Source organism: Capricornis sumatraensis, chromosome 10 (genome assembly GCF_032405125.1).
Source record: "Capricornis sumatraensis isolate serow.1 chromosome 10, serow.2, whole genome shotgun sequence".
Lineage (NCBI taxonomy): Eukaryota > Metazoa > Chordata > Mammalia > Artiodactyla > Bovidae > Capricornis > Capricornis sumatraensis.
This window is the reverse complement of record NC_091078.1, coordinates 88,802,675-88,814,834: the sequence shown is the minus strand read 5'-3', so window position 1 is coordinate 88,814,834 and position 12,160 is coordinate 88,802,675. Positions and strand designations below refer to the sequence as shown.

Genomic DNA, 12,160 nt, shown 5'->3' with positions numbered 1-12,160 from the left:
AAACTCAAATGTCTGCAGAGATCAGGCCAGGTAGCAGAAAACTCACCCGTGGTCTCTGCATCAGCAAGTGGCAAAGGAGACCAGTGCGGAGGGGTTAGTGTGTCATGTTTCTGCTGCCCGGCCCCCCTTTCTTCACAATCCCGGCACTGGCAGCAGATTTCCCCTGCCTTTTATCTTTCTGGCAAAGCTAGAGATCATGATTTTTTTCCTTTCAAATGTGGATACAGAACATATTGCATTTTTGGCACTTACCTGAGAAAGGTTTAAATGTGCTGCTGGCTGATACCACCCTTGCTGTCTTCACCCTTTGAGCTGTCCTGAATCTCACGTTTCTCTCAAGAAGTGGGCAGGCGGTTATGTTGTTACTTGGGGAGCCTACCCTGGAAGAATCATCTTTTGCCAGGGAGATTGAAGGTTCGGGGCCGGGCATTAATATTCCTGATTCTGAGACAAAGAAACTGGTTGTCTTGGCATTCGTTGAAACTGGAATAAAGTGCTGAGAACCATGCCTCTAGGGTTTGCTGCCGAATATGAGGTGTTAGCTACATTCTTTCTGTCTTTTTCCTTTTTGGCCACACCACACATGTGGGATCTTAGTTCCCTGACCAAGGGTCCAGCCCGAGCCTAAGAAGCTCAGACTCTTAATCACTGGACTGCTGAGACAGCCTCTGTCCAAGATATTCATTCTTTTTAAAAAATATTTTTTAAAATTTATTTGTATGGCTGTGCTGGGTCTTCGTGGCAGCATGCAGAATGTGAGATCTTTAGTTGTGCCACAGAGGATCCAGTTCCCTGACAAGGGTTGGAACCCGGGCCCCTGGATTGGGAGCTTGGAGTCTTAGCCACTGGAGCACCAGGGAAGTCCCAGCTGGTGACATTCTTACCTGTGTGATTGTTCTACAGATGTGTTTCGTGAAGCCACCACCGATTTCACGGTGGACTCGCGGCCCCTGACACAGGTCGGAGGCGACCACATCAAGGCCCACATTGCCAACCCCTCTGGAGCCTCCACGGAGTGTTTCGTCACAGACAATGCTGATGGGACCTACCAGGTGGAATACACGCCCTTCGAGAAAGGTGAGTTGTCTTCTTGGAACACGACTCTTGCTTAGAGCTGTGCTAGACCGCCTCTCCTGGTGACTGGTGCTAAGTCCTGCCCCCCTGTGCTTTGCCTGCCTCAGCAGAAGTATGGGCACAGTGACTGGGGAACGTGGAAACCTGCCTCCCCAACAGAGCCCTCTGCCTGCTTGGGGCCTGGTGTTTTTAGGCTCTGTTGTGTAACAACAGTTGGGCTGACTTTAGCCTCAGACTCATCTGAGCAGGTTATGGGGTGATGTCGTGGCATGTTGCTCATTTGTGCAATTCCTTAACATGATTCTTTCTTTCTAAAATTTATTTATTGTTTCGCTGTGCTGGGTCTTCGTTGCTTTCTTTGAGTGGGCTTTCTCTAATTGTGGCGAGCAAGGGTTACTCTTCTTATTGCAGTGGTTTCATTGTTGAGGAGCATGGGCTCGAGGCATGTGGGTTTCAGTAGCTGGAGCAGACGGGATCAGTAGTTGTGGCCTGCGGACTCTCAACTGTGGGCTCAGTAGTGGCACATGGGCTTAATTGCTTCTTGTCATGTGGAATCTTCCCAGACCAGAGATCAAACCCTAGCCCCCTGCATCAGCAGGCAGATTCATATACACTGCACCTCTAGGGAAGTCCAGCTTTTTTCTTAATATTAGGAATTATTAAAATTTTTGATAAATCATAAAATCATAAAAAATATAAGCAGCATATGTCCTCATTCCCTGTGTATGTAATCCCTGGACATTATGGAGTAGATATTTTTGGTCTCTTTTCGTGAATACTTTTCTATTTTATGGCTTTCCTTTGTCTTTTGATTAGTGACTGGGTATTTTGCCATATGAAGATGGTGTGTTTACAATGACTGTCTTGAAAATAAACTTAGGGATATTTGCTTGGACAGGCCTTGTGTGTGTGTTAGGAAATGGGGTTGGCATGTGATTGCCAAGTGAACAAAAGCATAAACAGTTTGTATTTTTTAAACTCAAATCATACCAGCATTGCTATTTGTTTAACCTGTCCTTTCTGAATAGCTTGAGGTAGCACATAGACTTGAATGCTAGAGTGCTATTTTCTGCAAACAAGTGGCTCTTGTGCAAGTAAATTTTTCTGTGTTGTATTGAACAGGCCTCCATGTAGTGGAGGTAACCTACGATGACGTGCCTGTCCCAAATAGTCCCTTTAAAGTGGCTGTGACCGAAGGCTGCCAGCCTTCTCGGGTTCAAGCTCAAGGACCTGGATTGAAGGAGGCTTTCACCAACAAGCCCAACGTCTTCACGGTGGTTACCAGGTAAGCAAAGGCCTGGATTCGTGTGTTGACTCTGTAAAACGAGAGTAGCCCTAGGTATTTTAAGTGCTCTCAAAACGTTTTATAGGTATATCATGGTTTCCCAACTCTTTTTTTTCTTTTGAACTTTTTCTTTTGTGTTGGGGTATAGCTGATTAACAATGTTGTGTTAGTTTTAGGTGAACAGCAAAGGGACTCAGCCATATGTATATACGAACCTATTCTCTCCCAAACCTCCTTCTATCCAGGCTTCCATATTACACTGAACAGAGTTCCGTGTGCTACACAATAGGTCCTTGTTGGTTTTCTATTTTAAATATAGCAGTGTGTACGTGATCTTCCCAAACTACCCATTCCCCCAAGCAACCATAAGTTTGTTTTATAAGTCTGTGGGTCTCTTTCTGTTTTGTAAGTAAGTTCTTACTTATGATTTCCCAACTTCTGAGAGGCTTTTTATTTCATGATTTGTGAGGCATTTTCCTCTGTAGAGACTTCTATTACAGAGGAAGACCAGGTATGCTTTTAAAAGCACCAAAAAGCTGTTGATAATAGTCATAAAACTGCTGAGCAAAACAGGCCTAGATAGAAGCTCATTAACTTGATAATTCAGAAATGTAGAGCTGATATCATATAAGTGAAATATTAGAAGTATTCCTATTAAAACTGGTCACAAGTCACATACCAGAATTGTCCTTTCATTCCCAGCCAATACAATTAGATAAGATAAAAAAATGAAGGGTAAGTGTTGGAAAGGAGGGGTGAAAGCTGTTTTTATTTATATTACACTCTGAGAGGTATCACAGTAGTTGAGTCCAGTTGGCTAGGTTGGATAGTTTCTAGAGGGACTTACGTGAATTTTGGCAGTAAGCAGACTGGCGTGAACTTCTAGTACAACTTGGCCTTATTTCTCACACTTCGCAGAGGGGCAGGAATTGGGGGTCTCGGCATAACTGTGGAGGGACCGTCCGAGTCAAAGATAAACTGCCGAGACAACAAAGATGGCAGCTGCAGTGCAGAGTACGTTCCCTTTGCTCCGGGAGATTACGACGTGAATATCACATATGGAGGTGCCCACATTCCTGGTAAGCTGTCCTTCTGAGGGGAGCCCAAAGGAGAAATGATTTTTGCACGAAAGCACGTTTGATTTAGCTTATCTCTCTGAATAGGAAAAAATGTCTGATATGTAAAGGAGCTGCAAAGGAAGAATTTTCCTTCAAGCTGCATTTCCAAGAATATTTCAATTCCCAAGAGGACCAGTAATAGGGCAAAAAACATTGGCTTAGAGTTTTGACTGAAAATTTAGTTTTGGCTGAACAACATGGGTGTTCACAATGTTGAAGGACCTAGATCTTAAAGAAAAGCTGATTCTTCACAAAGTTGAAAATTTCCAGTTTATTTTGTGGTTAGTTCTTACTCATCTTATACACATCTTGTTTTCTTTCTTCCGTTGACAGTCCTGGTAGCTGATAAAGACACACAAACTCAAATTTTTATACATAAATTTCTATTTAATGATGAAATATGGACACTTACTGTGAAAAATAGGAATAATTTAATAATTTCCTGTTCATTACATGGTATTTCTGTATTTCATGTTGTGACCACCAAAAATGTCTCCAGATGTCATAAACATGCAAGGGGACAGCATCACCTGTAGCTGAGAAACACTGCTATAAATGATTGAGACATTTTAAAAAGTGAAGAGCTCGCTAACTTCCATGCTCCGGCCAAGGAATCTTCATAGATTCTAGTTCTGTTTATTCAGTGAAGTGGTTGCCACCCAGCACCCAGCCAGAAGGGTTAGATGAGTGTGTATGGTGTGGATACAAGACATGGACTCCAGGGTTGCTCTTAGTCAGCTTACCTCAGGTGGCTCTAGGGGTAAAGAACCCACCTGTCAATGCAGGAGAAATTAGAGATGAAGGTTCAGTCCCTGGGCTGGGAAGATCCTGTGGAAGAGGGCATGGCAACCTACTCCAGTATTCTTGCCTGGAGAACCCCTCAGACAGAGGAACCTGGTGGGCTACCATCCATAGTGTCTCAAAGAGTTGGACATTACTGAGCGACCTAGCACACCTTGTCTCAGGTGTGGTCAGAGCAGGAGAAACCTTGGGTGAGTGATTTGTTCTGAAGGCCATAAGCCAGGATGAGACTGCAAGGAAGGGGGCAGGGTGAGGGCTCTCCATTTGGATTTCTGGAATGGCTTCCAGGAAGGTGGAATGTCCCCAGACTGCTTGCTGGTTATCATATGCAAACATGCACACACACCCATAATCACTCCTCCTTTTGCATACTGATTGGGAAGTATTGACATTCAACTCAAATTCGTTCTACTCAGGTGTTTGTTGAAGCCTTCAATTCAGTGCAGTCGCTCAGCTGTGCCTGACTCTGCAAAACCCTAGGGACTGAAGCATGCCAAGCTTCCCTATCCATCACCAACCCCAGAGCTTGCTCAAACTCATGTCCATCGAGTCGGTGATGCCATCGTTGAAGCCTTAATTCATTTAAAATGACGTTTCTCCTCAAACTTGTCCTTACAGCTCTTTCAATATAGAGTTTTTAATTTCTATAATCACTTGCCAAGGGGAATTCAGCCATGGACAAGACAAAGCTCCTGCTGTTTGTGAGCTTCTTGTCTAGTGTTTACAAAGAGAGCCGGGCTCGAGACAATACAGAGCCAAGGGGACCTTTTGGAGCTTTGCAAGTGTGCAGTTCTTGGGATGGGAGAGTAGAGCTTTGAGAATGGGTGGATGGCTGTCACCAGGGGTATGACCTGGTGACTCCTACCAGGAGACAGCAGTTGGGATGAGCATCTCCTGGTTTTGATAGCAACAAAACTATTTTGACTTTACTGAGAAGGTCTTCTGGGTGCCTTCAGCTTTGGAATTCCCCTTGCAGAATCAGATCAGAGGTTGGGCCCCTGTGGCTGACTCACGAGCTAGATTTAAATGGCCGAGTTGGAGCATAACGACAGCAAGAGTCCCGATTGGAATTTTCTCATTGGATGTAGATGGTGCCTCTTTTTTTTTTAATTTACATTTTCCAGGCTCTGTTGCCTCCCAGAACCAAATGCCAACTTCTAGACCCCAGATTTTTCCCAGACAGAATCATTCAATAAGGCATTGTTTGGTTGTCTTAGTGTCAGGCTTCAGAGTGAAGAGAATGCAGAGTTTCTGCCATGAAACATTCAACACCCTGGTTCTAATTTATTTTCATAGGAATTCTGGTTGGTTAAGTATTAGCATGGTTTTTCCTGGTGTGACACAAACAAGGTATCTGTCTTACCCAGAGTGGCATATTGGTTTCCTCTGATGGGCCAGCTGTGGTCTGTTGGTGGTGACTGTTTCAACCACCAGATTGACTAGAAAAAGTGCATGAGGAAGAAAGGCTGTTGTGATTGATTGGTCATGTCTGCCTGGATCACAGAGCAGGAGAGTGGCATAGATTGCTTGGTATCTACCACTCTAGATCTTAAGTTACCTTGTTGGATCTTGGCTACTCTCCTGCTAAGTTCAGACCACGTCCATGGGAGGCTAACTGGGTAATTGGCTTTAAAGTTTGTTCATTGCCATTGCATTGAATTCCTCAGCTGTATTTAAAATAAAACTCCTTTTTGTTTCCAGCATGGAGCATGGTGCTTGTCTTTGCCAGGGTCAGCTGTTTTACTTCATTTAGCGAAAAAACCAGATGCCATTGAAGCCTGGCTATTATTGAAAAAAAAAAAAAAAAAGTCAGAGCCTTGGTTCTTTGTATGGTCTTTGTTATTTACCTCCCTTGATTCTATAAAGTACAAATGTTGTGTGGTGCAAAGCAGAGAAACCTCAACTTACATGGCAGTTAACATCGTTAACTTTGCCAGGCGTCTCGGGGAGCCTGAGGTCTCCTGTAAGAGGTGAATGTTGCTCCTTGGTGAAGGACTTGACAGCCTGAGGTGTGGTCCTGGGGACACTGCGGTTCCTGTCTCTGGCTGACCTCTGGGGAGGTCTTTCTTGGTCTTCCTTGATAGAGGAATCCCTAAAGGGTTCTGGCCCAGCTCTTATTTCTGTATTTAGTGTTTTGCTCAAATCTCAACCTCCCTGCCTTTTGCAAATTTCAATAGTCTTTTTTTTCTTAAATAAAAAAATTATTTTTCTTATTTGGCTGCACCAGAGCAACTGAACTGAGCTGACCTTAGTTGTGGCACAAGTCTGGATTCATTACCTTCAGAGTCTACTGATACCTTGTACACAGCCCCAGTCTGTGTTACATATGATGGTATAGTGACTTGTTTACCTAAGTCTTAGAGTGCTGTTCAGTACTATGGGCCTAGCACCTGGCACCATGCCTGCACATAGTAGGTGCACATGGATGCACACAGCAAGGCAGAAGGAGCTGATACAGTGAGAGCCTAAGTGGGGAACAGGGCGGTTCTGGGTGCACACAAGCTCTCCAGTCACTAAGGGGGTTGTACTTAGAATCCTGTGACCTCTTTTCTAGGCAGCCCCTTCAGGGTTCCTGTGAAGGATGTTGTGGACCCCAGCAAGGTCAAGATCGTTGGCCCTGGGCTGGGCTCCGGTGTCCGAGCTCGCGTCTTGCAGTCCTTCACGGTGGACAGCAGCAAGGCTGGCCTGGCCCCTCTGGAAGTGAGGGTCATGGGTCCACGAGGTAGGTGCACACCCTTCCTTCCTGCCAGTGCTCTCCTGCCCAGGACAGGGGCAGCCTGATCCAGAGCAGGCTGTTCACTTATGAGTTTTGTCATGAACTTAAATTTCTTAAATTACTCTATTGCTCTGTGTGCTGGCTAAACAGTGGAAGTTCGTGCTTAAAAAGTAGGCAGGCCTGTTATTTTTCTAATAGCCTATCTTTCCCCTCATTTAATAATGTAACCCTAAATGTCTTTTTAAAATTTTATGTATATATTTTTTCTGAAGTAGTGATGTGTGAAGCAAGCACTATTTGGGCTCTCCCATATGAAATTATCAGAATTGCGTAAGTAGGATTTGTGGGACTTTCTTCAGGTTGCCTTGGTGCTCATGTAGGATCACACTCCAGATTTCTGGGAAGGACCAATACTTAGCCCACATGGCACACCGCCTTGTCATTGTCCCAGCTCCCAAGAGAGGGGTCTCTTGGGGAATGGGCTTCCTTGGCAGTTTGACCTGCCCTCTTGCAGCCTGGAAAGCAATTTGGGTTGGGTGTGGCGAGTAGGCCCTTTGGGGACAAATGCGGATGTGTGTTGAAATTTACCTTTTTTGGTAGGTGATCGCACTTCCTCTCCCAGCATATAAAAATATGCTGTTCTCTGCCTCATCTCTTGAGTTATCTGGATTTTCCCTCAATGATGTGTTCTTGGCTTCACAGAAGTGGTGAATAAGGGCTTCCTACTTTGAAGAGGAACTTTCTTCTTAATGGGGTTCAGCACAAAGTTATGCCCTTTGAAGCTCAGTGCAGAAGTGGTTTTGGGGAAATGAAGTCATAGGGCTGGAATTTGATTCCACCGACTTGCTGAGCTTCAAGACCTCTGTACATGCGTGTGTGTGTTGGGGGTGGGGTGTGTGTTGAGAGAGAAAGAGAATGAGGAAGAGGAGGAAAAAAAGAGGGAAGAGCTTTATTTAGACATCTACCTCTATTACAGAGGACACCGAAATAACAGCCTTTTAATTTTAGCTGATCAGAGGATTTCCTGGTCAAGGCGCAGCCCCTTGCAAGCCATTTCAGGGTTCTTTAAACGTGACCGGAAGGGTGACTTTATGGAGACAGGTTTGCATTTTCCCACTGGCTGCTGCTGTGATGTATAGAACCTGAATGCCTCTTGCTGGCCTTGCCTCTGAAACTGCCTTGGGCCTGCCTCATCTGCTTCATGAGTATGGCATGCTTTGATTAGGCTCCCCTTCAGTTGACCATTTCTTGAGACTCTTGATTAGAACTGGGATCTAGAATCTATCAACCTAATGCATGCCTTGACTATGATTTAATGAATTCTCACTTGCCCTGCATGCTACACCCAACATGCTGGCGCCATAGTGGTTTTTGCTCAAAGGTGGGTACAAGTCTTGACTAGCCGGCCCATTGGTTACCTTTTGCGGTTCGGAGTTCTGGATTCTTTGGCCTTCTTTCGGCTGTAGACTGAAATTGCCACATCCCAAGCATGCCTAGCCAGCTTGAAAGGATAGCATGTCTGCAGCATGCACCCCCCAGCAACAAGTGCAGGCAGTCTCCTTAATTATACTCTCGGTCTGACTGAGTGTACTTGAGCCAACAAAAAGCTAAAGGTGTCTCTTAGGTTCATGGCTGCATTTGTGCAACTGTGAATTGGCCATCCTGTCTCCTGTGATTTCTTAGACCTCTGATTATGGCCTGCTTGCCTGTGTGTTACTCATCGGTGGAAACCCATAGCTCTCAGGGATGAATGTAATAGTTTTTGAACTCAGCCCAGGGTAGAGTGAAGGGCAGACCAGACAGTTCCAACAGCCCTCTCATCTGTTTTTAGGCCTGGTGGAACCAGTGAACGTGGTGGACAATGGTGATGGCACACACACGGTGACTTACACCCCATCCCAGGAGGGCCCTTACATGGTGTCTGTTAAATACGCGGATGAAGAGATCCCGCGTAGGTAAGCTCCTGACCCTTAGAGAAGGGGTCCAAGTCCATCTCAAAACCTCCTGTCTCATGATTAGTTCTGCTCTGGTGGCCTATCCATGTATTCATCTACCCATGTATCTATCCATCTAGCTATCCTTCTATCCATTCATCTATCCATGTATCCATCTATCTATCCATCCATCATCCACCCATCCATGTATCCATCTGTGTATCTATCCATGTATCCATCTACCCATCCTTGTATTCATGCATCCATCTATCTATCCATCCATCCATCCATCTATCCAAGTATCCATCCATCAATCCATCCATCCAGTCAGCATTGCTAAAAACCTGCATGCCCTACACAAGTGTTAAAATACATTAGCCATGGTGTTTGTGTCTCCTTCTCTCTTGGTGCCCCCTTACATTTGTTCCTTTCAGCCACCTTTAACGTAAAGATGAGCTGAAATTAAGAAGTGCATTAGTTCAATGTCTTCTTTCTGGTGACTGTGCAACTTGTTTTCTAATCGGGGCAAAGATTTTTTAACTTTTTTACTAATTGAGAATTTGGTTGACAGTAGCATTCTCAAGAGATATTGTTCATATTAATACAAAGAATGTTATATAAGCTCTTCATCTCTCAGAACAGTCTACCAAGAATTTTTTTTAGCATACTTAAAATTTGAAGTTTCATCTATACTCCTAATATGCATATTTTACATAAAGCTCTAGCTCCATGGAAATGTATAAATCATAAGTTACATTTGTAGTATTATTAATACTTGATTAATAGGTTTTGAATAATCTAAAACACACTAAAATATAGAATATAAGAGGATGGGATAATAATGAAACCATCAGTTTTAATATTTTTTCTTTCCATTTTGGTGACCATTGTGTTAGGAAAACAAAAGTGGGTTGTATATTTTTGGGAAAACCCCATGTTTCCTAAACTGTTATGGATATTAGTTGGTATCCCATGGAATTCAGTAAGGGAAAGCTGATTTGCTATATGATGGTTACATGGTTGTAAATTTCTCTGGATTTAAGGCTCTTGAGTCCTAAATGCTGTAGAAATGCCCCCACTCGATCCTACTCTCTTTGTTTGAGAGAGGTCAGATGCAGCTGGACTGAAGTGTATCCGTACTGACTTGGGATGTGCATATGTCTGTCAAGTCCCTTCAAGGTCAAGGTCCTTCCCACATACGATGCCAGCAAAGTGACCGCCAGCGGCCCTGGCCTCAGTACCTACGGTGTGCCTGCCAGTCTGCCTGTGGAGTTTGCCATCGATGCCAGAGATGCTGGGGAAGGCCTGCTTGCTGTGCAGATAACGGTAATTTTGAGTTATTTTTCTGGAGCCAGACTGCATTAGTAAGGTCTCATTTCCCAGTTAGGGATAAGAATCAGATTTTAACAACCAATTCCTGATCTCACGAAAATGTCGGATTTCCCCACTGGAGAGTCAGTAATTGTGCAGGGGAACAAACATGCTCGCCTGAGAAGTCTAAGGGTTTAACTCCAGGTACCACTTTTTGGTGAATCTCATGTATTTTGCTCCCTATTATAACTGCTCCTACATTTTAAATTTTTGAATGTTTAAAATTACTCTTTGGATTAGTTAGGACTAAGTTCTGCTGTATATCACAGTAAACCCCTAAATAAAAGTGGCTAAACACATTCATAGTTCTCTCTAGTTAGAGGGGTTTGGAGGCCAGGTAAAGTCCCTGGGTGCTGTGTGACTTAGGAAAGCAGTAGGCTCCACCTCTCTGCTCCTCTGTTCTAGCGTGTGGCTTCTGTCCCTGAGTTCTCCTCATGAACCTTGAGGCTGCTGGTGTGCTGGCCATCCAACCCACTTGGCAAGCAAGAAGGAGGAAGAGAGGCAGAAGGGACCTTCCGACTCAATCAGCTCTCTTAAGCAGCCCAATTAAAAGTCCCTCCTAAGACTTCCACCCTCTTCTTGTGTGCTGGAAGTTTGTCACGAGTCATGGCTGTACCTAGTGGCCAAGGATACTAGGAAGTGGCATCTCATGTTCTGGGAACAGCACACCTAGCTAAGAATTAGGGTCCTGTTAGTAAAGAGAGAAGGGGGCGTGAAGGTGATGGTGTGCATTCAGGAGCCTCTGCCCCCTTGTCTCCCTACATTTCAGTGGATTTGGAGACAGAAACTATTTGTTCCTTTGACAGAAAAGTCACTAAAATTAGCCATGTCCATCACAGTGTTAAAGAGATCTGTGACCCTCTGCTTCCCACCGCTGCCAAAATGTATTAAACCAGAAATTCTTTCCCCACATTAATTAATGAGCAAAATGTGTCAAGGTTTTTCTTGAATGGTTAGATGACAACATCCTAAATAGCATTTCTCTGTGATCCACAGGACCAAGAGGGGAAACCCAAAAGAGCCATTGTCCACGATAATAAAGATGGCACGTATGCCGTCACTTACATCCCGGACAAGACTGGACGGTATATGATTGGGGTCACCTACGGCGGGGACGACATCCCATTGTCTCCCTACCGCATCCGGGCCACACAGACGGGTGATGCCAGCAAGTGCCTGGCCACAGGTGAGTGCAGCTCAAGGACTTTGACATCACAAAGCCAGCGCATGCCATCTCATCCTTGTGTGATCAGGGCAAGATGCTCAGCTATTCTCAGCCTCTGTCAGACTTTGACGGAAGGCCTTTCTGGAAAACATTTAAGTTCACGAAGTTCTTCCAAGGATCAGAGACTTTCATAGGGCTATTACAGAGAGATCAGGTGAGGTCATACTTGAGAAGTGGTTAGGACAGTGCCTGGCATGTGGAAACTATCATAATTACTTTCGAAGTGGGTGATTTGTTGAGATTTCAACTGTCATGGCAGCTCCAATTAAAACATCAAATGTATGCCTTTCATGAGTAGATGGTTTAGTTTTAGAGATTTACTCAAGAGCATTTCAGGCCAGCACTAGAGAAACCCATTAGAGGACCTAGGTTTTTCCCCAATACTCAGGACTTACGTTTGAGTGTCTTGGGAATTTTCTAGGAATATTTGAGTATCATAGTTCCTTCCATTTCTAAGACACAACCATTTGAATATCATGGGCAACTCTGATGCTGCTTCAAGCAGATTTCAAACCATGAATCCTTCCTCTGAAAAGAAACAGATTTGCTTCTCTTTAAATAAAACTTTAACAGAGGTCCACCCTGGATGTTTCCTGTTTCTCTCATCTTATTTTGAATGGAGAAATGCTTTTGGCT

The 12,160-nt window shown here is 44.3% G+C and overlaps 1 protein-coding gene across 6 annotated transcripts in view; it reads left to right on the top strand.

The window, feature by feature from the left end:
* The window catches only part of FLNB (filamin B), a 139,105-nt gene that overhangs the window by 93,751 nt on the left and 33,194 nt on the right, over window positions 1-12,160 (top strand). For 5 of the 6 annotated variants that reach the window (XM_068982281.1, XM_068982280.1, XM_068982279.1 and 2 more), the window contains exons 22-28: window positions 904-1,077; window positions 2,197-2,359; window positions 3,278-3,438; window positions 6,833-7,000; window positions 8,826-8,949; window positions 10,098-10,254; window positions 11,296-11,485. In XM_068982281.1, the coding sequence (XP_068838382.1) occupies window positions 904-1,077; window positions 2,197-2,359; window positions 3,278-3,438; window positions 6,833-7,000; window positions 8,826-8,949; window positions 10,098-10,254; window positions 11,296-11,485 (1,137 nt within the window). Of the gene's footprint in view, window positions 1-903; window positions 1,078-2,196; window positions 2,360-3,277; window positions 3,439-6,832; window positions 7,001-8,002; window positions 8,096-8,825; window positions 8,950-10,097; window positions 10,255-11,295; window positions 11,486-12,160 lie in introns of all 6 variants that reach the window. The other variant, XM_068982276.1, reaches the window with a different exon arrangement.